Consider the following 26,821-nt stretch of genomic DNA (forward strand, 5'->3'; position numbering starts at 1 on the left):
AGCTGGGCAGATGGCCTGAGCTCAGGAGTTCGAGACCAGACTGGGCAACATGGCGAAACCTTGTCTCTACAAAAAATACAAAAATTAGCTGAGCATAGTGGTGCATACCTATAGTCCCAGCTACTCAGGAGGCTGAGGCAGGAGTATCACTTGAGCTCAGGAAGCAGAGGCTGCAGTAAGCCGAGACTGGGCCACTGCACTCCAGCCTGGGCAACAGAATGATACCTTGTCTCGGCCGGGCGCGGTGGCTCACGCTTGTAATCCCAGCACTTTGGGAGGCCGAGGCGGGCGGATCACGAGGTCAGGAGATCGAGACCATGGTGAAACCCCGTCTCTACTAAAAAAAATACAAAAAATTAGCCGGGCGTGGTGGCGGGCGCCTGTAGTCCCAGCTACTCAGAGAGGCTGAGGCAGGAGAATGGCGTGAACCTGGGAGGCGGAGCTTGCAGTGAGCCGAGATCGCGCCACCGCACTCCAGCCTGGGTGACAGAGCGAGACTCCGTCTCAAAAAAAAAAAAAAAAAAAAAAAAAGAATGATACCTTGTCTCAAAAATAAATAAAAGAAAGAAAATATAAACAAAAGAAGCCAGTCACAAAAAGTCACATAACGTGATTCCATTTATATAAATGTTCAGAATAGGTAAATCTGGAGGCAAGCAGCAGAGGAGTGGCTGCGTGGGCCACTGGGGTTAGGGAGAATGGCAAATGAATGCTTAAAGGATATGTGGTTTTCTTCTGAAGTGACACAAATGTTTTGGAACTAGAGGTGGTGGCTGCATAACATTGTGAATGTACTAAATACCACTGAATTGTACACTTTAAAATGCCTAGCTTTGTGAATTTACCCCAATTAAAAAAAAAAAGAGTACTTTCACATCTGTTGTAGTATAGGCTTAGAAAAAAGTTCTTAGAACAACATGTAGAGAACATAGCATATCTTTCCTTAAAACTAAACTCGTCCAAAAAGGTTTCAATTAAAGTCTTTTAAAAATAGCTACACAGGCCAGGCGTGGTAGCTCATGCCTGTAATCCCAGCACTTTGGGAAGCTGAGGTGGGCAGATCACTTGAGGCCAGGAGTGCAAGACCAGGCTGGCCAACATGGCAAAATCCAAGCTGTACTAAAAATATAAAAATTTGCCAGACGTGGTCGCGCGTACCTGTAATCCCAGCTACTCGGTGGCTGAGGCATGAGAATCACTTGAGCCTGGGAGGCAGAAGTTGCAGTGAGCTGAAATGGAGCCACTGCACTCTAGCCTGGGTGATAGAGTGAGACTGTCTTGAAAAAAAAAAAAAACTGAGGCCAGGTGCGACGGCTCACACCTGTAATCCCACCACTTTGAGAGGCCAAGGCAGGCAGATCACCTGAGGTCAGCAGTTTGAGACCAGCCTGACCAATATGGTGAAACCTCGTCTCTACTAAAAATATAAAAACTAGCCGGGCATGGTGGCGAGCTACTCGGGAGGCTGTGACAGGAGAACTGCTTGAACCTGGGAGGAGGAGGTTGCAGTGAGCTGAGATTGTGCCATTGCACTCCAGCCTGGGCGACCAAAGAGAGACTCTGTCTCTAAAGGAAAAAAAAAAATTGGAAAAAAAAAAAAAAGCTACATAGATGATGGAATATAATCTATGTAATTTGCATTCCAGTAATTTGCAGTCAGAAATCAAGAGACTCTGGCCGGGCACAGAAGCTCATGCCTATAATCCCAGCACTTTGGGAGGCTGAGGCGGGTGGATCATCTGAAGTTAGGAGTTCGAGGCCAACCTGGCCAACATGGCGAAACACTGTCTCCACTAAAAATACAAAAATTAGCCGGACATGGTGGCAGGCACCTGCAATCCCAGCTACTTGGGAGGCTGAGGCATGGGAATCGCTTGAACCCAGGAGGCAGAGGTTGCAGTGAGCCAAAGTCATACCACTGCACTCCAGCTTGGACGATAGCGAGAATCCATCTCAAAAAAAAAAAAAAAAAAATCAAGGGACTCAAATCTTTAAACAAATTTTCAGCTGAGCCCTAAGACTGCCCATACCTTCTGGAAGTCATCAAACTTCTTCTGGAGCACCTCAACCTGCTCCAAGTCTGCGCCGACCTCCTCACTTGTCAGAGCGGCTTCCTTCTCATTGATCCATTGCTGTAGTTCATTCGCTTCACGGAACAACATAAACTTCTTACAACTCTTCTCCAACATGCCTTTACGCTTCTCACCCAGTTCCAGCAGAGAATGATATCTGATGGAATTCAAGAGGGTGACAAGAGGGACAAGGAAGGCAGTTAGCTGTAGATGCTAACAAAAAGGCAAACCACGAGGTGTCACCAAGATGTGGATTCCAGGCTACGAGTTTGTAATGATGATGCCCTAGTAACAGAGTTATCAGATGAAGACGAGGATCCCAAGTACCCACGCCACAGCCTGAGAGATATGCGCACACTATACTGTTCACAACTAGGTGCTAGAACAGCCAGGCACACTTATCCCCAGGCCAATTCTGCACTTATAACAACACAATCACAAGTGACTGAAACCAAGCGCTTAGCACAGTAACATAGGGTTCATGCAACTACGTGGAGAGATGAAATGAATTTGCTGGGCAGAATGTATACAGAGGGTTTTTTTGTCTTTTATAATTCTCTGAATAGCCCCAGGCTGGGGTGAGGTGGGGGAAGGTACACTGAGCTTTAAAATATCCTCATATAGGATGTTTTATCTCCATATTAGTAGGACATTTCTAAAATGATACATTCAGCTCTCAGAAAGTTTTGGCAAGTTCAGAAGGAAAATCAGGCACAGTACTGAGTATCTGTGCCATTCTGTTACTTGAAAGATTTCTTAAGAATCAAGGAATATTCTAACCCTCGGGAACTAAAATACAAAAGGCTGAAATACTATCTTTGAACACGAAAACAACAAACAATAAAAAACTAAAAGTTAAAAAAAACTAGAATCACCATCAAATCTAAGTGTCCCAAAGTGAAATAAAAAAGCAATGAGTTACCAAGAATCAGAGCACTTTAAGAGAAGCATATGATTTCCTTCCTACTAAGGAAAACTATAGAACAGGCCTTCAGGTTTGTTGCTGATAGTGGCTGGTCCACCACAAAAACCAACAGGAGGGGGAACCAACACCACTCTGAACACACAGCTGCACATGGAAGCAACCAGTGAGATAAGCAGTCATCAACCGACACAGCTGCACCGCAACCTCTTCCCTTGTGAGCCAAAGCTGCTGCACAGACAGGCAGTTCCTCCCACCACCTCACTTTCTGGATGGACAAAGGCCTTCAAGAGAAGTGGCAGAGGGATAATGGACAGGGTAGCAGTGGACATTGGTGCTCTGTAAGACTCTCAGCCTACTCACAGTTCTTCCACCTGCTTCATACGCAGAGATACACTGCCGGCCTCCTTAGTTATGCGTGTCCTGCACAGAGGGGGCACAGCAAAAGCATGCACAAATTAGTGGGATTAATCCACAGGGATGAAAGGCAGCAGCTCCGACTGGTGCCATGATGGTGGATGCTTAATGTTGGGAAACTATGGAGTCATTCAACAGCTCTAAGGAGCAGTCTAAGTCATGAGTGAAATGACAGTAAAGAAATAGCAGGAAAATTAGAGGGTTAGTTCACCTTCATTTTCCTGGCAGGTCTGCCATGCTTAAGGCAGATTTTCCTGTACTGAAAACACTGGTAACTTCACAGAGCAAGGTCAGGGAACAGACTGGACTACCCTTAGAAAGAAATTTTACTGAGTGCTAATAGGCAATTTAGCCATGTATTTGATCTACTTTTTCCTCTTATATTTATGACCCAGACTACTGGTAAGAATACAAACCAAGGCCAGGCATGGTGGCTCATGCCTGTAATCCCAGCACTTTGGGAGGCCAAGGCGGGCGGATCACGAGGTCAGGAGTTTGAGACCAGCCTGGCCAACTAGTGAAACCCCATCTCAACTAAAAATAAAAAAATACACGTGCCAGCAGTCCCAGCTACTTGGGAGGCCGAGGCAGGAGAATCACTTGAACCCAGGAGGCAGAGGTTTCAGTAAGCCAAGATCGCACCACTGCACTCTAGCCTGGATGACAGAGCGAGACTCTGTCTCAAAAAAAAAAAAAAAAAAAAAAAACAAAACAAACAAACCAAAACCTCCCGTTCTTATCTCTATAGTAACAGAATCTGTAAGTGGACAAATAACTCTGATCTTACTGAGGGTCACTGGAGCCCAAAAATTCCACTATTCTACTCAAACTCTAGTGGGAATGCATTTCCTGGATATTTCCCAAGTGTCCAAAACTGCTGATTCCACTAGTGGAGTCAGAAATACCCTAAAGGAGGGACACAGGGCAATATGGGGGCTCAGATAGAGGAAAGAGGACAGAGCCATTTCATTACAAAATTCCATTCTCAGAACTCAAAGCTATGCCAGAAAGAGAAGCTCTGAAAGCAGCTTTTCAAAGTGGACAGAGCTGTAGGGGCGTAGAATACCTGAAAATCCAATTTCAAAAAGCATCTCGAACCAAAAGACAAATGGCAATGATTAGAAAAATTCGTTAGGAAAAACTCATGAACACTGGTGGAAAAAAACCAAAGCAATGTAAGTCATCAGTCAGGGGTTTGAGACCCACACAGGGAGGTCTGTGGGCTCAAAGTGGGGTGGAGACAGCAGGAGGCGTGCAGGTGGGCTCCAGGAGCCTCAGGATACACCTAAGCTTCGGCCCATGTGGAACAGAGTATGCCTATGGGACGCCTAGCCCTTGCGGTCCCCGGTGGCATCCTTACTGATTGTCAATCTGCTCCTGCCGCAGTGCTATGCTGCCTTGCTCCTCCAGGAGATTCTCCCGGGACGCTGACTGGGCGGGGTCCAATTTCTTCACGTAAGCAGCTGGCACAAAACCCTGACGATCGTTCACTTCCACTTTCCACCAATCCTAAGGAAAAATGAGGGAGAACTGAAAGTAAATTCCTTCTCTGAGAGGGAGAATCCAAGGAGGTCATGTGTGTGCACACACACCAGAGCGTTGTTTTAAGAGGTCCAAAACGGCCGGCCGCAGTGGCTCACGCCTGTAATCCCAGCACTTTGGGAGGCCGAGGTGGGTGGATTACGAGGTCAGGAGATCGAGACTATTCTGGCCAACACAGTGAAACCCCGTCTCTACTAAAAAAAATACAAAAAAAATTAGCCGGGCGTGGTAGCGGGCACCTGTAATCCCAGCTACTTGGGAGGCTGAAGCAGGAGAATGGCGTGAACCCAGGAGGCAGAGCTTGCAGTGAGCCGAGATCGCGCCACTGCACTCCAGCCTGGGCATCAGAGCGAGACTCTGTCTCAAAAAAAAAAAAAAAAAAAGAGGTCCAAAACGATATTAAAGTCACTTTACATGAGGTTTGATAATTCAGTCCCTTCCTCACCTGCCACACCTGCCGAGGGTCACAGGCAGAAGTGCAATGCTGCCTGCCACCAAAGCCAGCCTTCTCTCTGCTTAGATGCTCCAGAGCTGTGCCATCTAACACTATAGCCACCAGACACATTTGCCCACTTAACTTTCATTGAGTTAGAACTCTTTTTTTTTTGAGACAGAGTCTTGCTCCATTGCCAGGCTGGAGTGCAATGGCATGATCTTGGCTCATTGCAACCTCTGCCTCCTGGGTTTAAGCGATTCCCCTGCCTCAGCCTCCCGAGTAGCTGGGACTACAGGCGCACGCCACCACGCCCAGCTAATTTTTTGTATTTTAGTAGACACGGGTTTTCACCATGTTGGCCAGGATGGTCTCGATCTCCTGACCACATGATCCACCCACCTCAGCCTCCCAAAGTGCTGAGATTACAGGCGTGAACCACCATGCCTGGCCTTTTTTTTTTTTTTTTTTTTTTTTGATTAATATAAATAGAGATGAGGTCTCGCTATGTGCCCCAGGTTGGTCTCGAACTCCTGGGCTCAAGCGATCCTCCTGTCTAGGCCTCCCAAAGTGCTGGGATTACAGGCGTGAGCCACCATGCCCGACTTCATTGAGTTATAATTCAATTAAATAAAACACCCAGTTGTACTAGCCATATTTTAAGGGCTTACTATCACACGTAGCTAGTAGTTACTGCAGAGGCAGCACAGACACCTTACATTTCCACCATCACAGAAAGTTCTACTGGGCAATGCTGTTCTTGAATAAACCAAAGTTAGACCACAAGTTGGTTTAGGTTTAAAATAGAATCAATAGAAAGATAAGAATCACAGGTTTCCGCAAATTATCATGACAAGGATAAATAAGGTGTGGGAATGGGAACAAATTGGCTCTTAAAAATGGCCAAGGACATTTCTCCAGCCTTAACTAAAACAGAAGGCAGGCCTCTTTCAGGATCAATCTGTGGATGCTTCAAAGGCCACTGTCAATTCAGAGTGTGTTAGGGAAGAAAGGCTGGTGGACCAGGATGGATTTATTATTTTCATTATTTAGCCTAGAGAAGACAAAGCCTGTGGGGTGAGGTCACAGCTGTCTTCAATGATCTGCTGGGCTGAGATGTAGCTTGCAGTCTGGAGTAAGAACCAACAGGTCAGCCGGGTGTGGTGGCTCATGCCTATAATTCCAGCACTTTAGTAGGCTGAGGTGGGCAGATCACGAGGTCAGGAGATAGAGACCATCCTGGCTAACACCGTGAAACCCCATCTCTACTAAAAATACAAAAAATTAGCAGGGCGTGGTGGTGGGCACCTGTAGTCCCAGCTACTCGGGAGGCTAAGGCAGGAGAATGGCGTGAACCTGGGAGGCGGAGCTTGCAGTGAGCCGAGATTGCGCCACTGCACTCCAACCTGGGTGACAGAGCAAGACACTGTCTCAAAAAAAAAAAGGCCGGAAGCAGTGGCTCATGCCTGTAATCCCAGCACTTTGGGAGGCCAAGGCAGGCGGATCACGAGGTCAGGAGATGGAGACCACGGTGAAACCCCATCTCTACTAGAAATACAAAAAATTAGCCAGGCATGGTGGTGGGCGTGCCTGTAGTCCCAGCTACTCAGGAGGCTGAGGCAGGAGAATGGTGTGAACCCAGGAGGTGGAGCTTGCAGTGAGCTGAGATTGCGCCACTGCACTCCAGCCTGGGTGACAGAGCAAGACTCTGTCTCAAAAAAAAAAAAAAAAAACCAACAGGTCCAAGTTATACAGAGAGCAAACTTTGGCTTGTCAAGGACAAAAATTCCACCTAGAGACACTCAATGGTGAAAATAAGCTATCCTTCTGAGTGTGATTATCTATGCTTCTTGCAGGTATTCAAGAAGACAGATTAACTTCTTGATCATACATAGTACTGCATAAATGTATGTCACGTGGGGGATTGGTGAGGAAACTTATCTCTTTGAATTCTAAGGCTTCTCATTTCAGGGAGACATGCAACCCACACAAACCCAACTGAGCATACGTGGAGGTGCTAGCGTGGAACAAACACACAGCCGCTCTCTGTGCCTTGCCTTGTTGGTGCTGTTGAGTAAGGTAAGGATATCTCCTTTCTTCATGGTGACCTCTCGGGGACTCTTCTCCTGATAGTCGTAGAGAGCCAAGACCAGCTCCTTCCCAGTCTCATCATCCATGGGGGCCACTTGTTGCTAAAAATCCAAAGAAAGGGAGGAAGGGCAGACATGGTAAAAACATGTCCACACTGTCATCTAAGTACAGAGCAGATTCAAATGTCACCAGCTGTACCAAATGTACCAAATATACACTCATGAGAATTCTTCACTGAAGCTACCAATAAAATCTGATCCAAGAACTTTAAATTTTTGGTATCTTTAAAAAAAATCGCTGGGCGCGGTGGCTCACGCCTGTAATCCCAGCACTTTGGGAGGCCGAGGCGGGCGGATCACGAGGTCAGGAGATCGAGACCATCCTGGCTAACACAGTGAAACCCCGTCTCTACTAAAAATACAAAAAATTAGCCGGGCGAGGTGGTGGGCGCCTGTAGTCCCAGTTACTCGGGAGGCTGAGGCAGGAGAATGGCGTGAACCCTGGGGGGCGGAGCCTGCAGTGAGCCGAGATCGCGCCATTGCACTCCAGCCTGGGCAACAGCGAGACTCTGTCTCAAAAAAAAAAAAAAAAAAAAATCTCATTTTGTCTGGGCATGGTGGCTCATACCTGTAATCCCAGCACTTTGGGAAGCTGAGGCAGGCAGATCACCTGAGGTCGGGAGTTCGAGACCAACCTGACCAACATGGAGAAACCCTATCTCTACTAAAAATACAAAACTAGGCCAGGCGCGGTGGCTCACACTTGTAATCCCAGCACTTTGGGAGGCCGAGGCGGGCGGATCACGAGGTCAGGAGATCGAGACCACGGTGAAACCCCGTCTCTACTAAAAAAATACAAAAAAAATTAGCCGGGCGTGGTGGCGGGCGCCTGTAGTCCCAGCTACTCGGAGAGGCTGAGGCAGGAGAATGGCGTGAACCCGGGAGGCGGAGCTTGCAGTGAGCCGAGATCGCGCCACTGCACTCCAGCCTGGGTGACAGAGCGAGACTCTGTCTCAAAAAAAAAAAAAAAAAAAAAAAATACAAAACTAGCCAGGCATGGTGGTGCATGCCTGTAATCCCAGCTACTCGGGAGGATGAGTCAGGAGAATCACTTGAACCTGGGAGGCGGAGGTTGTGGTGAGCCAAAATCAGGCCACTGCACTTCAACCTGGGCAACAAGAATGAAACTCCAAAACTCCATCTCAAAAAAAATAAATAAACAAAAAAATAATAAAAAATCTCATTTTAAAGTAGGGCCGGGCGCGGTGCTCATGCCTATAATCCCAGCACTTTGGGAGGCCAAGGCGGGCGGATCATGAGGTCAGGAATTCAAGACCAGCCTGGCCAACATGGTGAAACCCCATCTCTACTAAAAATACAAAAATTAGCTGGGCGTGGTGGTGGGCACCAGTAACCCCAGCTACTTAGGAGGCTGAGGCAGGGTAATTACTTCAACCCAGGAGGCAGATGTTGCAGTGAGCCAAGATCATGCCACTGCACTGTAGCAAGACTCCATCTCAAAAAAAAAAAAAAAAATTTAGCTGGGCATGGTGGTGAACACCTGTAATCCCAGCTACTCAAGAGGCTGAGTCAGGAGAATCCCTTGAACCCAGGAGGCAGAGGGTGCAGTGAGCCGAGGTCGTGCCATTGCACTCCAGCCTAGGCGATGGAGTGAGACTCTGTCTCTAAATAAATAAATAAATCTTATTTTAAACTCTGTAAACCTTTGTCTCACCAGAGTTAATAGCAGAGTCAAATGGGGCCTATGATAGGAACACCTGCTGACAGTATCTGGGTCCTTCAAGGCCTCCCTCCAGTAACCCATAAACTGTTACAAGTTTACCCGGCAGGACTGTGCTTGTTCTCGCAAAGCCTGGATGCTGCTGCCGTAGGCACTGAGATCTGACATCAAAGCTTCGTGTTTCTTCAGTAGAGCCTGAAACCAAGACCACACATGGAGCACTGCACAGGGGCTGAAGCCTCCCATCCTCCACTGCGCAGGGGCTGAAGCCTCCCATCCTCCACTGCCCAGGGGCTGAAGCCTCCCATCCTCCACTGCCTCACCAACCTGCCATCCTGCCTCAACAGCCTTTCTCAGTTGCGCAATGATGTAATCACCTCCTGCCCTTCTTACAGTGCTAATATCATTTTCAAAGTTTTTCAGGATTCCCATCTTTTGGGACAATCATATATATTATGATTATAGCCTACTCATCCTGGTCTAGGCACAGTGGCTTATGCCTGTAATCCCAGCACCTTGGGAGGCTGAGGCAGGCAGATAGCTTGAGCCCAGGAGTTCAAGACCAGCCTGGGCAACATACTGAAACCTCATCTCTACAGAAAATACAAAAATTAGCCAGATGTGATGGTGTGTGCCTGTAGTCCAAGCTACTCAGGGGACTGAGGCGGGAAGACTGCTGAGCACAGGAGGTCAAGGCTGTAGGGAGTCGTGATTGCGCCACTGTACTCCAGCCTTAGTGACAGAACGAGTGCAGTGCCTCACGCCTGTAATCCCAGCACTTTGGGAGGCTGAGGCAGGCAGATCACTTGAGGTCAGGAGTTCGAGACCAAACTGGCCAATGTGGTGAAACCCCATCTCTACTAAAAATACAAAAAAAGTTAGCTGGGTGTGGTGGCGGGCGCCTGTAATCCCAGCTACTCAGGAGGCTGAGGCAGAAGAATCGCTTGAACCCGGGAGGCGGAGGTTGCAGTTATCCGAGATCATGCCACTGCACTCCAACCTGGATGACAGAGTGAGACTCTGTCTCAAAAAAAAAAAAAAAAAAGGAAAAATTCAACTCATTCTAGTTTTTGTGAAGATTGGTAAGAGCTAGGTACAGGAACTATACCTAGACCTTTATGAATAAAATTTGAGAATTTTAGTCAAAAAGCAGATAACCAGTAAAAAACCAAGTACATCTATGTATATATGTGTGCATGTTGGTATGTGGGTACATGCGCACACTGGTATGTACATGTGTATGCTGGTATGTTTGCAGGTATGTATATATGTATGTGTGCATGTTGGTATGTTAGTACGTATGTAAGCACGCATATGGTTTCACATAGATGAAACAAGGCTGACAAATGTTAACAGTTGAAGGTCAGTGACAAGTTATCTTCTCTCTCCTTTAGGTATGATTAAATTTTCATAATAAAGAGTGAAAAACGGGCCAGGAGGGGTGGTTCATTCCTATCATCCCAGCATTTTAGGAGGCTTTGGCAGGAGGATTGTTTGAAGCCAGGAGTTTGAAACCAGATGGGACAACATAGTGAGACCCTGTCTCTAATAAAAATAAAATTAAAATTAAAAAGTGTAGCCAGGCCTAGTGGTACCTGCCTATAGTCCCAACTACTTGGGAGGCTGAGGCAGGAGGATCGCTTGAGCCCAGGAGTTTGAGGCTGCAGTGAGCTACAATTGTACCATTGCATTCCAGCCTGGGCAAGAGTGAGACTCGGCCTCAAAAAAAAAAAAAAAAAAAGTAAAAAATGGATTCCAAAACATTTTAAAAAACAATCATTGTAATGCACAGGTCCTGCGCATCACTACTTCTCCTAACTTCCTTCTCAGTACAAGCCCTGTTCCACTTCCCTGGCAGGTGAGACGCTTCCCAAGCCTGGTTACCTCAGCAGAGTCTTCGTCCTTGCCATAGTCAGTGCTGCCCACAATGGGTTCCTTCTCCCGCATCCAGGATTCGGCCTCGTTAGCATCAGCAAAGTACTGCTGGGCCTGCAGAGAGTCCTCCAGGTCCTGCCGACGCTGGGAGGCTTTGGCTTTCAGTGCCTCCCACTTTTGGTTCAGCTCGTGAAGCTTGGCCTTCACATCCTCTGCAGCAAAATGGCCTGGAAGGTGGGTAGGGAAAGAGGGTAACAAAAACTATGTTGACACATCACACAAGGACAAAAATAAGTTTTTTCTGTGTGTTCACGGCACTTTCATTACTATGTTTTGGTGAACTGTGCCCTTTCATAATTCCAATTTTCTTGAGAGGTTCAGGTTATAACCCTTTAATGGATTGTTTCATTTTTTTGCCTCCTCAAACCATGACCTGTATCTAGACTCTAAGAAGCAGATATCGCAAGTTGGCATTAGTGATAGTATCATAGACTAGTAACGGTACCACTGTAGCGCTCAGTTACTGAGACTGGCACGTGCAGGCACTCTATCAGCTCTTTCCCTACTTGGTTTGACTTACTCCTCACTACTGTGTCAGGAGAGGTGGTGTCATCCCTGTTTCACAGATAAGAAATTCAGGCTCAGAGCTGGGCGTGGTGGCTCACGGCTGTAATCCCAGCACTCTGGGAGGCCGAAGCAGGTGGATCACCTGAGGTCAGGAGTTCATGACCAGCCTGACCAATATGGTGGAACCCCATCTCTATTAAAAATACAAAAATAAAAATAAAAAATTAGCTGGGTATGGTGGTGTGTGCCTGTAGTCCCAGCTACCTGGGAGGCTGAGACAGGAGAACTGCTTGAACTAAGGAAGCAGAGGTTCCAGTGAGCTGACACCGTGCCACTGCACTCCACCCTGGGTGGCAGAGTGAGACCCCGTCTCAAAAAAATAAAAGAAATTCAGGCTCAGAAAGGGTAAGGTCTGGTCAGGTCGTACAGTTAGGAAAGAATGGGGATGGTATTCAGCCCCAGAGCCTGGTTTGTGATGCCCACATGGCCATGCCCTCGGCAAGACAGGGAGACATGAGGAGCAGCGCCAAGCCATGTCACTGAGACCAATCACTCACCTTCCTCCACCATGGCATTCCCCTTCTGTGTAACTGCTTTGATGCGTGGTTCATGTCCAGCAATTTCTGCTTGTAAGGCTTGATGTTTCTTTAGCAGATTCTGGACCCCAATCAAATCCTTACCTGAAAGCAGACACCACTCCCCAGTTATCCAACCATGGAGAGAAAAGTCAGCACTGATTTGTCATTCTTAGCTACCATCATGGTTCCAGTTCAATAATTTAAATTCGACCCTGCACATCCTGACGTGCATCCCCTTTATGCTACAATAGCACAGCCTTTCCCAAGTTGATTCCTACCTGAGGGAAGCAGACTGACCTCTGTTGGTAGATGCAGCAATGGGCTCTTTCTCTCGAATCCACGTCTCCTCATCCTCAACATCCCGGAAGAGCTGCTGCAACCGCAGAGAATCGGCCAGCTTCTGCTTCCGGGCAACCATGGGCTCCTTGAGCGCCTCATAGCGAGCCACGAGGGCTTCCTGTTTCTTCTTGATGTTTTCTGCATCAAAATGGCCAGCATCTTGGAACTGGCGGGCCTGAATGGTGATGCCATCAATTCGGTCCTGGGAATGTGAAAGGACAGAGCTGACTTTACTTTGGGTGTGGTTTTATACAAAGAAAAATTGATAAGGTCTTTTTCCCACTCCTGAGAGGATTCTTTCTGCTATCTCCTTCCTTCATCTGGGGCTCCTAGAAAGCTCTAAGGGATGATATTTAATCTGAGCAGAAGCACATGCAGCACAGAGTGATCTAAGAAAATCAACACATTTCATCCCTCCCAAAACTCATTTAGTCTGAAATTACTGGCTTTTCCTCCCTCCTATGGTTTCTGCATTCACTTGCCCAACCACAGCCCCCAGTTCACACTACCTGGTGAGCAGCCACATCTGCCTCTAGCAGGGCATGTTTCTTCTGGAGGTTCTGCACATTGGTAAGATCTTTGCCGTAATCATCCGAAGCCAAGTGACCTTCTACTTCATATAGCCACAATTCAATATCCTCAACATTGCGATTAAATTGCTGTTGCTGGTTGGCTTCACGAAGCTTTATTCCTACGGAAGGAAGCAAGTTTAATTTTGTACTGCTTAGCATTACCCTTCTGCCAACACTGCCCATGAACAGTAGTATCTTAGTAAAGGACTATACAGGTCAGAATTTTATTCCTTCACTTATGTCACAAAGGGAAAGAGAATATCAATTGCAGCCTCTGCTCTACCTTCTCAAGGTTGAACTGGAAGCATTCTAACCCCCTTGAGATATAAGGACACTGGAGAATTAGTAAATGCCCTTGGCTCTCAGCTGAACTTTGATTTTCAGCAATGAGGCCCAATTCAGTACCTTCTCACTCAGACTCCCTCACCAACCAGTATGCTCAACCACATTTACCAAATTACTATCAAGAACTTAAGCCAAGTAATTCCTACACAGGAAATTATCCCTAACGCCAAAGTCATCCACCTCACCTTTCTTGGGGGGTATATGTCCCTAAAATACTTAATAGAAAGGGGTATTTAGTTCCCCAAACATGCATGTCACAATCCAGTGGAACATCTTCTCTTACCTTTCAGTTCAGTGGCCTCTAGCAGTTTCTTCCACAAACTGATCACCTCATTCATACGAGCTGCTACTTCATCCTTGGCATAGTGGTTGACATCAATCAGCTTTTGGCCAGCTTTCTCCAAGGCATCAATTCGGCTCTGGTTTGCTGAGAGCTCAGCCTCGAAAGCCTGATGCTTCTGTACTTTTCCTTGTAGGTTGGATGGATCCTGCCAATAAAAGAAGGGGGTTCTATCTTGTACCTGAGAACGTCACGTTCCCTTGCATTACCTTCATACTTATCTTTATGGAGGAATGTATAAAACAGCTGGCTTACATTAAGTAGTGCGGTTTTTGGAATCCCTTATTTCGTCCTTTAGCTACAATTTATTTGTGAGAGCTATGTTTAGCTTACTAATCGAGTGCTACATGGCAACACTAACAGTACATTACTTTATAAGCTTCATCTGTGGCAGTTTTCATCTTCTCATTGACCCAACTCTTGAGCTCATCAGAATCACGGAAAAACTGCTGCAAGTGGAAAGAATCAGCTAGCTGGGCCCGGCGACGCATGGCTCTCTCGTGAAGGGCATTGCGGCGGCTCAACAGCTGAAAGACAAAGATCCCCTGTGAGTCTCTAGTGTTTACTCCCAAAGGGATGTCCAGTTGAAGAGACTTAACTGGAACATCTTAGAAGAGACATTTGCATACCAAAAGGGAGGAGCATGAAGAACCTACAAACTTACAGCATCTCGGCGAGTGGCCACATCTTCCATTGCATAGTGGTTGTTCTGAATTAGCTTCGTTGCAAATTCATCTAATGCCTAGGAAGGAAGATAAGAGTTCTTCACTGGTAAGCACACTAGTCCCTAGCTTGGCCTCTAGAGAAAAGTAACTGCTGAACAGATCATAAAACACACCAAACTTTAACATAGGTCAAGGTTTTCACCCAAAGGTTGGTGATGACATTTTTCTCATAACTTTTGAGATTTTGCTTGATGTTATCAGTCAGATATCGTAAGACTGCTCTACCTCCATTCAAGACTGGAGACATTAGTTGTGGCACGATCTCCTAGCAGGGGTCAAATACAGGTTAACAGCTTTCCAAATTCTTATTTCTAAGATGTATTTTCAATGGGAAGAGTACCTCTTAATATTAACCCTGACCTACTTTTAATGAAAGGTACAAACTTAAAGAAGTTTGGAGGTTTCCATTAAGTAAATCATTTTTCGATAAAGTTGTATTATGTCTTCAACGAGATAGCATGTCATCCTTGTGAAAGTTTAAACACCCACAGGAGTCCTTTGCATATGAATCTTTCATCAAATCTGTTTGGAATCCTTCCAGGGAAAAAGACTCTGGCTTACTGTAAGGGTCATTTGAAGGCACTGACAAGAAGGGGTCTTACTGTAATCTTTTCCTCCTGGGCACTAAGGGATTTCTCAAAGTCTTCATGCTTCTTAAGAAGCGCTTCCACACTATCCAAGGAATCTCCCAAGTCTTCATTCAACAGGAACGCCTTGCCAAAGGAAACAAAGTGTTCAGAATAATGTCCTATTCCTTTGATCTTCTAAGACTGTGAAGCAAAGGGTATTTTGGTCAAAACACAAAAAGAAGGAAGGAGATTTTATGGCTGTTAAACTTCTAAGATCTCTTCTAGGAAGTCTAAAGTCCTTTTGGATTTTCTTAAAATCAATCCAGCCATATCATGAAATCCTTGTTCCACATTCTACTGAAACTTCTCTTACATAGCTTTTGTTGCTTCTATTAGATTTAGATGTTACATAATGCTAAGGTTTTTTTTTGTTGTTGTTGTTGTTGTTGTTGTTTTTTTTTTTTTTTTTTTTTGTGAGACAGGGTCTCGGTCTGTTGCACAGGCTAGAGTGCGGTAGTATGATCATAGCTTGCTCCAGCCTTGAGCTCCTGGGCTCAAGGGATACTCCCATCTCAGCCTCCCAAAGTGCTAGGATTACAGGAGAGAGCCACTGCACCCGGCAATGCTAACTTCTAAGAAAAAAATCTCTTTAATAAAACATTTTACGTCACACTAATCTGAAAAGCTGGGGCCTTTTCTGAAGGCCTTGCAATCTCAGCAGGGAGAGATGCCAGCAGAGCTGAGAGACGCTTGCTCAATTCTCCCTCTTCAATGGATTCAGAACTAACATGGTACTGATGTCCTAAAACAAAACAAGCACACTACCCGAGGAGACAAAACACAGGCCCTTCTTCTCCCACCACTGGCAAGGCTTTGCTCACAGATTACCTCCTGCTTGCTCATCCAGTTGTCCACCTGCTCAGTGTCCCGGTAGAAGAGCTGCAGGTCCATGCACTGCTCGTACTGCTGCCTGCGCAGCTCCCACAGCTCCAGCAGCGCCGCTCTCTCCTCGGAAAGGACGGTCAGCTTGGGGGCATAGGAGACATGGTCAGGGAGATGAGGTCAGCCCCAATGCCTCCGAGGCAGACAGAACAGCTACCCTGGAATTCCTAATCCTAGTGCTAATCTTCAGGCCTTTTTTCCGATTTGCAAAAGGGGAAAAACAACATTCACTTGTATGTGCATGTTCAATATAAAAGGGATGGCCTGTTTTAATTAATCTAGAATTAATTTATTGCCACATGATCACAAATGACTAGGTAAAAATAGTAAACTCCCAGGTAGAAGAAATAGGGGATCCATTTAAAAGTGAGGCAGTATAAATGGAGTTTAATGGAGCATAAATGGAGTAGGGACTCTCCACTGAGAAATGTCAACTGAGTGGCTGCTCCATAACATATGGAAAATAAATTCAGAAACCCCCTAGACTTTAGGCTCCGAAGCTACTAATGACAAGTCTTTGGAATATCTTCTTCTACTCTATGTAAATACTAAAAAATATATAAATCATTATTTATCTAATGTTCCTAAGCAATTTTATACTCCAAGATACTTCAAAGCTTGTATACATATATGTGTGTGTGTGTATATATATACTTTTTTTTTTTTTTTTTAGAGAAAGGGTCTCACTCTGTCACTCAAGCCAGAGTGCAGTGGTGCAAATCATAATTCATTGTAACCTTGAACTCCTGGGTTCAAGCAATCCTCTCGAGTAGCTAGGACTATAGGAACGTGCCACCATGTCTGGCTAATTTATTAATTTTTTGTCGAGATGGGGTCTCACTATGTTGTTCAGGCTGGTCTCCCATTCCTGGCCTCAAGCAATCCTCCTGCCTTGGCCTCTGAAAGTGCTGGGGTCACACCACACCCGGCCTATGTATCATTTTGTAAAAATTTGTTTCCTCTTTGCTCCAACTCCTAATGCAAGACTCAGCTCCCTACAGAAAGTCCCTGCAAGTAGGAAACGTGCCACACATGCCCCAAATAAGGAGGACTGTCTTTCAGGAAATCAGCACACTATACATATACCTTCTTTTTAAACCTCTGCAGAGAAAGGAAAGTTTCTCACATATCATGGTAAATGCGACGTCTGGATATTTAAGGATGAATAACAGCTTTCAGAGACTTAGTGAAAGATGTAATTTGCTCCTCAAAAGCTCCATTTCTCTTCTCTTACCTTCTCCCTCACTTCATCTGAGGCATAGTGACCAGCACCAAGCAGTGCCTGACCAGATTCATCTGCAGATTTGAAGCTGTCTTCATGGGCATCAATTTCACCCTACAGGAGAAAAAAACAAAGCCATGATTTATGCCCAGCATCTTACAAAATAAAAATAAGGTGTTGAATTTTACATAAGCATTATAAGCCAGACTATGACATCTAAAATGAGAAACAAAATGAAAGATTAGGCCAGATTTCCTAATACATAATCAGTCTAGGTCATCAAATGTGAGAGTATCACTCACTGATGAAGTCCTTTTCCAAATGGCTTTTCAGGTCACCTGTCATTTGTCAAGGTTCCACATTCAGATGGGTCTGTCTTCTTTGTGCCAAATGGACTTGTTTACTATGATTTTATAGAACCTGGTAGGGTGAGTCCCTCCCTGGCCCCACTACGATCTTCAACACTGTCTCAGCATTTCTTGAATTTTTTTTTTCCAAATCAGTTTTGGAATCAGCTTATCTCATTGCAAAAAGAAACACACACACACACATATACCTGCTGAGCACTTGACTAGAACTGCATTAACTGTATATATCCTGGTGGGAATTTATACCTTCACAAAAGATCATTCCATCTGTGCACTAGATAAATCATTCTATCTATTCAGTTTTTATTTAATGCCTTTTAACAACGTTTTATAGTTTTCTCCACAAATGTCTTACACACTTTTGTTAGATTTATTCCTGAGTACTTTATATTTTCTGCTCTACTAAGTAGTATTTTTAAAAATTATGTTTCTGTTGCTAGTGTAGAGAAACATGTTTGACTTTCAGTATACTGATTTTGTATCTAGCACATTAAAACCTCTCAGAAGGTTTTTTTTTTTTTTTTTTGAGACAGAGTGAAACACTCTCGTTGTCCGGACGGGAGTGGAATGGTGCGATCTTGGCTCACTGCAACCTCCGCCTCCTGGGTTCAAGCGATTCTCCTGCCTCAGACTCCTGAATAGCTGGGACTACAGGCACGTGCCACCATGCCCAGCTAATTGTTATATTTTTAGTAGAGATGGGGTTTCACCATGTTGGCGTGGATGGTCTTGATCTCTTGACCTCATGATCCACCCGCCTCGGCCTTCCAAAGTGCTGGGATTATAGACATGAGCCACTGTGCCCGGCCCAACAAATACTTTTTACATCACAAAGGATCAATGTGCCAAGTAGTAGCACTTCTATCTCGCCAGAGCTTGTCTGTTTGCTTTTATGGACCACAGTGAACCTCTTGACACTGAACCCAGTTAAGCCTCTATCAGAAGCAGTTAGACCAGGTCTCCAAAGGCAAAACCAACCACAATCCTTATGATGAGAGACACCTGTTAATAACATGGTACCAACTCTGATTATAGGCCTCACCCAACACTGATAAACTGGTGCATTATAAGCTAAAATCTTCACTTCTGGAAGATTCTAGAGATACCATTACCTTGTGCTCTTGGTGTCTATCTAGCAGGGCTTCAGCCCCAGCCACATCATTGGCAAGCTCATCTGCATTGATGAGGGCTTTCATCTCAGTCACCCAGCTGGTGAGGTCACGGAAGTCAGCCAGAAAGCGTTGAAGCCTAGGGAAAACCAAAGGAAGACATTATGTTTCCAGCAGAGGTTCCAGGGTGGAAAATGGCCTCCCTAAAGCTCTGAATTCTACGTTCTCAAATGTCTAACAAACTATACAAACTCTAATTCTGGGAAATATGAAATTCTCCCAATCTAGACTGTGAAGGAAAGCAAGAGAAGGCTGAAATCAACCCTTTAAAACTTAGGTTCTCTCCATCACTAAAATGCCCCAATCCTGTCGCACATTTTCAACTTCCTTGTTATTCCCAGGTTCAACCCATGGCTAGTAAGAAACATTCTTTTCCTTTCCAATCCTGGTTTTAATAAGATATTTCATGTGATACTCAGATACTTAAGGGGATATTTCCATTCTATCAGTCATAATGCAGTGATGCAGAATAGAAGAATTTATGAAGTTGAAATACCATACATATACTATACATGATACAGTTGCTAGTCTCCAAACAGAGAGAACATAGGTAAGAAGTGATTTGCATTTGTAGGTGATACCTGACACTTTCACAGAACAGACCCTCAACTCTGCTATTCCTGCTTCCAAAAAAGAAGTCAAATGATACTGGTTGAGACCTGGAGCATTATTTGCACCTGTATGAATCATTGAGCCGTGCGTGTCTCTCTGCCGCCAAGGTGCGGATCTGCTCCCAGTTTGTAATCAGTTCCTCTCGCTTCACTTGAATCTGTGTTGCACTCAGAGGGTGGGACTGTTGCAGGCGGTCAGCCTCAGCACACAGGGCTTTGACCTAGAAATGAACTCCGTCAGAACTATTCTCCTGACCCTTGGTGACTTATTTACAGAATCAGCTGCTTGTACAACCCACCTTGTCTTCTAGAGCAGCAAGATCTCTCTCCAGACCCTCGTGCTTCCGAAGCAGAGCCTGAACACTTGCCAGGTCTCGGCCAAAATCATCAGAGGCCATTAACTGCTCCTTCTCCTTAATCCAACTGATAGTCTCATCCACATCCCTACAGAACAAAGCCACCAGTTAATCCACAGCAATGACGACTCCCTAGAACTAGGAATACCCCATGGGACCAAGGCCTAGTCAGCCCCGACAGCTCATCAGCAGCACATGCCCTCAACTCCCCTCCAGGTTGAGGCCCATTCCCCAAAGCCTACTCTGGCTTGACACCTGTTAAAGCGCTGAACTTCAGCTGCGCCAAAGAGCTTCCCCTGCCTCTGCAGAGCCAGGCCCTTCAGCCGCTGCCAGGCTGCATTGACTTCATCCTGCTTAGTCTTGATCAGTTCCTCCTCAGGGTGCTGCTCCTAAACAAGGAAGAGAAGAGACTGCATTTGTATACAACTTCTGGCTCCTCCAACTAGTTACCCTGGGGTTGGTTCCTTGAAGCATCTCAGCAAATCACCACTCTGAAGAGAATCACAAGAAATAATGGTCTACATGATACAAAGTGAACTACAACTCCAAAGAGTTTCTATTTCTTATGTAAAAAGGGGAGAGCCATTCTCTATCTTTTGGAGTATTGTGGTTAGTCTATAAGGTGGTTATGTTAAAAGTGCCAAAAACCTTTATGTTAATAAATAGTTTGGCAGCAACTTTGTGGTAGCTTTATCAATGTACTCATCTACCCTAACTACTTGAAAATTTGGTATTTCAGATGTTCACGAGGCTGTTAAGCATTCTTGCACATAAACATAATTTTCAGGGCTCAAGAGTTTGTTCCTGGCTTTAGACTGATGACATTTCTTTTTTTCTTTTTTGAGACAGGGTCTTGCTATGTTACCCAGGCTGGTCTCAAGTGATCCTGCCTTGTCAGCCTGGGTCTGTGTAGAATAGCTGGGTCTATAGGCAGGTGCCACTGCATCCAGCTTGGAGACATTTCTTTAAAAGTATCCTTCCCTACCAACCACATTTTGGTGTTTTTAAAAATATGATATAAAGCATAATAAAGTGAAGCATTTCAGGGTTTTTGAATCCATTTGGGATACCATGGGTTTGGCCTGACTACTTTTCTCAAGCTCAACCGTAGGAAAGCTTAGGGTTTGGAAAAGTAACACATCTGTCACTGTGGAAGGGTGAGATATTTCTGAGGAATGCCAGGTATCTTTCTCTTAATCACTGACCAGAAAAAGCCTGTAAGCAGATTTATACATTTAAAATTTGTACCCTCCAAATCAAATTTCCCTAAAAGTAAAAACTCTCTGGTTCCGAGTACTTGATGTCTTTGGAACCCTTTGGATTCGTAGTGGAAGCAGCTTACAGGATTGTACACGTGGGCACTGGGGAAGGGTTGTCATTCCCTCTTAACGGGCTCCAGCGCCAGAGTGGAGAGCCTATTCACGCCAAGGTTCTCCCAGGCTCCCAAGAGAACCCAGGGAAGCTTCAAACAAAAAAGGCAGGCAAGAGCCCTAACGCATTGGTGGACATCTGCCAATACTAACTTAGCATTCACCACCACACCCTCGTCTGAGAAACCCTGAGACCTAGCTTCAGCAGCCCAATAAAAGCTTCACCCAGCCATACCCAAAAGTGGGTAGAGGAAATAGATCAAATGAACTCTGCCCTTCCTGCCCGAGGCAACACATTGAAAAGCATTTTCCAATTTAGGAGTAATCAGTATTGTGCCTTACATCTAAACAAAACTCTTAGACATGCTTACAAAAACTTGTTCACTCAGGGCCGGGCGCGGTGGCTCACGCTTGTAATCCCAGCACTTTGGGAGGCCGAGGCGGGCGGATCACGAGGTCAGGAGATCGAGACCACGGTGAAACCCCGTCTCTACTAAAAATACAAAAAAATTAGCCGGGCGTGGTGGCGGGTGCCTGTGGTCCCAGCTACTTGGAGAGGCTGAGGCAGGAGAATGGCGTGAGCCCAGGAGGCGGAGCTTGCAGTGAGCCGAGATCACGCCACTGCACTCCAGCCTGGGCGACAGAGCGGGACTCCGTCTCAAAAAAAAAAAAAAAAAAACTTGCTCACTCAGAAATTAGGGGACCAATCATCAAAATTTTCTCCTGAATATACTAAAAAGTTAACATAATAATGTTGTGAGAAGCACACAGCACTTTGCTATTTACCTGTATGAGTTTGGCAGCAAATTGGTTCACTTCATTAACTCTTTCTTCATGAGCAGCCATATCTGTTTGAAACTCTTCAAATTTCTTCTGTAAAACCTCTACATGCTCCAGATCCTGGCCCAGCTCTTCAGAAGTAACAATTGCTTCCTATTCAGGGACCATAAGAAAGCCAGAGTCACCAACCAACATTTGTTAACAATGGCTTCCAGAAACATCAAACAGACATTAGGGATGGAGCCACGTTAGCTTTAATAGATACAGTTTTCTCTGTGGTTTGTGATTTTAGTTCCTCCCATAGAAAGTTAAGAGGTTGAGCTCACAGCATTTCTGTCTCAGCGACTCCAGGCTTCAGAGTTACAGAATAGTGCATACACCTAGGGAGCAGCTGGAGAGACAGCAATCCCACTTCCACCCTTTCACTTAAAATGGCCGTATCTGTGCTAACACTGGGTCTCGCTACAGATCACGGAGGAGTCTCTTCCCTTTCTTTGAGTAAGGCTTAGCAAACCCTTCTCCCCAAAACGTGCCTTGTCATTGATCCAGTCCATCACGTCCTCACATTCTCGTAAGTACTGCACCAACTTCTGGGCCTGCAGCAGTTTGATTCCTTTTTCCCGCATCTTCTCCAAAAGTAATTCCCACTGGCGGTGCAGCTCCGTCAAACGGGTCTGAAAGTTTCAGATCAGAGTTTTAATCAGATCACAACTGGCTCTGTGGGATCTGGTTCTTCCACAGAGTTCAGACAAGTTAGAGACCTTATGGAGCTCTGAATAAAAATATTTTTAAAAGATAATCCCTAAACTGAGAGGAAATAGTAAATTTAAATGGGAGTAGGGAAAAGTCCACAGTTTACAGTGGTTTTTTGGTGGCCTTCAAGTTACAAGTAGGTAGATCTACTCTAGTTTCTTTCACAGGTAGATTTACTCTAGTTTACATCAGGAAAATCATTATCATTTATATTATTATCTTTATATTTCATTTATTTATAATTATATTTATAATATATTTCTATTATATAGTCATATATTTTAGTATTATATAATAATAGGTACACAATTGATACTATTAATTATTATTAAATTATTAAAGTGGAATTCCTAATCCATAAGACTACTGGGGAAGGAAAAACGAGGAATTAATGTGTAAACTGAGCTGAAATTGCTGAAGGATGTATTCCAAATTCATGGAGATAAAGGGAAAAAACAAAACAAAAGAAGAGGTCCTATAGGCATCATCAATGTAAAAATTATGAGGCACAACAGGAAAATTTTGGTATAAAAGTAGAAAAGGGGAGGCTGGGTGCAGTGGCTCACGCCTGTAATCCCAGCACTTTGGGATGCCGAGGCGGGTGGATCACGAGGTCAGGAGTTCAACACCAGCCTGGCCAGCATGGTGAAACCCCGTCTCTACTAAAAGTACAAAAATGAGCCAGGTATGGTGGCGCGCACCTGTAATCCCAGCTACTCGGAAGGCTGAGGCAGGAGAATCACTTGACCCCGGGGAGGTGGAGTTTGCAGTGAGCCATGATTGCGCCACTGTGCTCCAGTCTGAGTGACAGAGCGAGACTCCGTCTCAAAAAAAAAGTAGAAAAGGGCTGGGCGCAGTGGCTCACTCCTGTAATCCCAGCACTTTGGAAGCCTGAGGTGGGCAGATCACAAGGTCAGGAGTTCGAGACTAGCCTGGCCAACATGGTGAAACCCGTCTCTACTAAAAATACATCAATTAGCCGGGCGTGGTGGCACACACCTGTAATCCCAGCTACTCGGGAGGCTGAGGCAGGAGAATCGCTTGAATCTGGGAGGTGGAGGTTGCAGTGAGCCAAGATTGTGCCATTGCACTCCAGCTTTGGGCAACAGAGCAAGAATCCATCTCGGGAAAAAAAAAAAAGTAGAAAAGATGGGGTCCTGAAAAGTCATCAGCTATCAAAAAGGATCCCTGATAGAAAAAACTTTGGACCTTCTGTGAAAAGACAGTTTGTGGTACATCTCAAGTGAGGCTTATTTCAAACTTCACCCAGGTGGCAGCCACAGGGTCAAACATATTCACTTCCCAGCATCTTTGGGTTCTCATAACACAGGCCCAGTAAGGACTTATCAAGAATTGGAGGAAATTGGTAATCAATTCAAGCTTAGATGATGCATTCTGTTATTCCAATCCAACCTCAATGCCTTGATTATGCCTACCCAAGATACTGGGAGTTTCTGTACAACACTGACAGACATAAGTAAAACAAACAAAGAGGTTTAAACACTAACAGAAAAGAAGTCTGGGATCCACCCATGATTGAGATGTCACTCCTAGCAAAATGAAAACTTGAAAACTATGGGACAGTCAACATGGGTGGATTCTCTTAGAAACAAGTGTGGATGTTTTACTTGAAAGGAGAAAGCAGCAGAGGAATACATGCTCACACAATTCACTTCCACCACTGTTGGCAAAACTGTGACCCCCCCACTGAGAAAGAAGTGAAAGGCACTCCAAAGCAACAGGGAAAAGGCAACTGACAATACTCCACCTACTTGGATGTGGGACCCAATGTGGGTGGCGGTGACTATGGGGCGCCACGCTGTCCGGTATGGTGTGAAAGTCTAAACCAGTGACAGACAGGTTATCCAGGACACAGACATGCCCTTACACGCCACCCACCTTCCTCTGCTACCACTGCCTGCCAAACTAAGGTGCTGAGTTAGGGGACCAAATAAATGACCAAGCCAAGATCACCATAGTAACTGTGAGCATGAAAGTAAAGATTAAATGAGAGCTCCTGCACAAATTAAAAATGAGGCCACAGAAGACTAGAGAAAAATCCTCTCACATTCAAGTCAATTGTCCATCTCACATACTTCATTTTTATACCCTCAAGGAAAGAACTAGGGCAAGGCCTGTCCCAGTACTGGAACCATTTTCCCATTGCTGATGTGTCTGATCTTGTAACTACTGCAGGTTAGAGAGAGTCCGGCTTCACAGGCTTACTATTATTTGATAGTGTGAGTGGGCAGGGAGGCAGGTGCGCTTCATAAACACATGGAAAGCTGACGGGGTGGAGAAGCAAGCCTGGTTCTGACTCAGGTGTATTTCTCAATAGGGACATAAGCAAGCAACAGGAGCCTTCAGAGAAGCAGATGGTGGAAACATTAAGCAAAGAAGACAGGAATGAAGTACAGATTGGAAAAACAAAGCACATAGGCTGGGTGCAGTGGCTCATGCCTGTAATCCCAGCACTTTGGGAGGCCGAGGCAGGCGGATTGCTTGAGTTCCGGAGTTCAAGACCAGCCTGGGCAACATGGCAAGATCCCTATATCTACTAAAAATATTTTTAAAAAAAGCTCAGTGTGGTTGTGCGTTCCTGTGGTGCCAGCTACTCGGGAGGCTGAGGTGGGTGAACCGCTTGAGCCTGGCGGAAGGAGGTTGCAGCTAGCTGAGATTGTGCCACTGCACTCCAGCCTGGGTGACAGAGCAAGACCCTGTCTCAAAAAAAAAAAGTAAATTAATTAAAATAAAACAAATAGTGGTGACTGGAAAAGACGGGGATAGAGGAAATTCCAGTTCAGTCATCTATCAACTGTATGACTTTGGGCAAGTTACTCAAATTCTCTGAGACTCAGTTTCTACTCTCACATAATAGGGAGATAATGGCCACCTTGCACACTTACTGTGAAGATTAGAGGTTAGCAAAGTAACTGTACATAAACAGCTCCTAATACCTACTCAACAAACTATATTTAATAGGTTTTTTTAATTACTTATTTTATTTTTTTACTTTTTTTCAGACAGAGTTTCACTCTTGTTGCCCAAGCCAGAGTGCAATGGCAGGATCTCGGCTCACTGCAACCTCCGCCTCCTGGGTTCAAGTGATTCTCCTGCTTCAGCCTCCCAACTAGCTGGGATTACAGGCATGCAACACCACGCCCGGCTAATTTTTTGTATTTTGGTAGAAACAGGGTTTTACCATGTTAGCCAGGCTGGTCTTGAACTCCTGACCTCAGATGATCCGCCCATCTCAGCATCACAAAGTGCTAGGATTACAGACATGAGCCATTGTGCCTGGTCTTTTTTTTCTCCCCAGACAGTCTTGCTCTGTTGCCTAGGCTGGAGTCCAGTGGTGCAATCATGGCTCACTGCAGCCTTGACCTCCCAGGATCAAGCAATCCTCCCACCTCAGCCTCCCCAGTAGCTGGGACTACAGGTGTGCACCACCACACCCCACTAATTTTTAAATTTTTTTGTAGAGACGAGGTCTCACTATGTTGCCCAGGCTGGTTTTGAACTCCTGAGCTCAAGTGATCCTTTTGCCTCAGCCTTGGCCTCCCAACGTTCTGGGATTACAGATGTGAGCTACCATGCCTGGCCAGTTAACAGTACTGTTAATGTTGCTTTAATAAGCTATCTAGGCCAGGAGCGGTGACTCACGCCTGTAACCCCAGCACTTTGGGAGGCCAAGGTGGGCAGATCACCTGAGGTTGGGAGTTTGAGACCAGCTTGACTAACATGGAGAAACCCCGTCTCTACTAAAAATACAAAATTAGCTGGCTGTGGTGGCACAGCCCATGCCTGTAATCCTAGCTACCCAGGAGGCTGAGGCAGGAGAATCACTTGAAACTGGGAGGTGGAGGTTGCAGTGAGCCGGGATCGTGCCATTCCACTCCAGCCGGGGCAACAAGAGCAAAACTCCATCTCAAAAATAAATAAATAAATAAATAAGCCATCTGGGCCGGGCATGGTGGCTCAAGCCTGTAATCCCAGCACTTCGGGAGGCCGAGGCGGGTGGATCACCTGAGGTCAGAAGTTCAAGACCAGCCTGGTCAACATGGTGAAACCCCATCTCTACGAAATATACAAAAATTAGCTAGGCATGGTGGCGGGCACCTGT

The 26,821-nt window shown here is 45.4% G+C and overlaps 1 protein-coding gene across 10 annotated transcripts in view; it reads right to left on the reverse strand.

The window, feature by feature from the left end:
* The window catches only part of SPTAN1 (spectrin alpha, non-erythrocytic 1), an 80,410-nt gene that overhangs the window by 35,034 nt on the left and 18,555 nt on the right, over nt 1-26,821 (reverse strand). For 7 of the 10 annotated variants that reach the window (XM_063635752.1, XM_055270837.2, XM_055270834.2 and 4 more), the window contains exons 4-24: nt 22,479-22,619; nt 21,952-22,098; nt 20,051-20,184; nt 19,739-19,883; nt 19,506-19,660; nt 18,772-18,907; nt 17,304-17,405; nt 16,016-16,153; nt 15,161-15,271; nt 14,498-14,575; nt 14,205-14,360; nt 13,777-13,981; nt 13,086-13,267; nt 12,535-12,778; nt 12,217-12,339; nt 11,102-11,319; nt 9,320-9,412; nt 7,444-7,578; nt 4,772-4,920; nt 3,358-3,417; nt 2,031-2,229 (exon numbers count right to left, since the gene is read on the reverse strand). In XM_063635752.1, coding sequence (XP_063491822.1) covers nt 2,031-2,229; nt 3,358-3,417; nt 4,772-4,920; nt 7,444-7,578; nt 9,320-9,412; nt 11,102-11,319; nt 12,217-12,339; nt 12,535-12,778; nt 13,086-13,267; nt 13,777-13,981; nt 14,205-14,360; nt 14,498-14,575; nt 15,161-15,271; nt 16,016-16,153; nt 17,304-17,405; nt 18,772-18,907; nt 19,506-19,660; nt 19,739-19,883; nt 20,051-20,184; nt 21,952-22,098; nt 22,479-22,619 — 3,051 coding nt within the window. The remainder of the gene's footprint in view (nt 1-2,030; nt 2,230-3,357; nt 3,418-4,771; nt 4,921-7,443; nt 7,579-9,319; nt 9,413-11,101; nt 11,320-12,216; nt 12,340-12,534; nt 12,779-13,085; nt 13,268-13,776; nt 13,982-14,204; nt 14,361-14,497; nt 14,576-15,160; nt 15,272-16,015; nt 16,154-17,303; nt 17,406-18,771; nt 18,908-19,505; nt 19,661-19,738; nt 19,884-20,050; nt 20,185-21,951; nt 22,099-22,478; nt 22,620-26,821) is intronic. The other 3 variants (XM_055270840.2, XM_055270839.2, XM_055270835.2) reach the window with 1 other exon arrangement.

The sequence above is a fragment of the Symphalangus syndactylus genome, chromosome 3, assembly GCF_028878055.3.
Source record: "Symphalangus syndactylus isolate Jambi chromosome 3, NHGRI_mSymSyn1-v2.1_pri, whole genome shotgun sequence".
NCBI classification, from domain to species: domain Eukaryota; kingdom Metazoa; phylum Chordata; class Mammalia; order Primates; family Hylobatidae; genus Symphalangus; species Symphalangus syndactylus.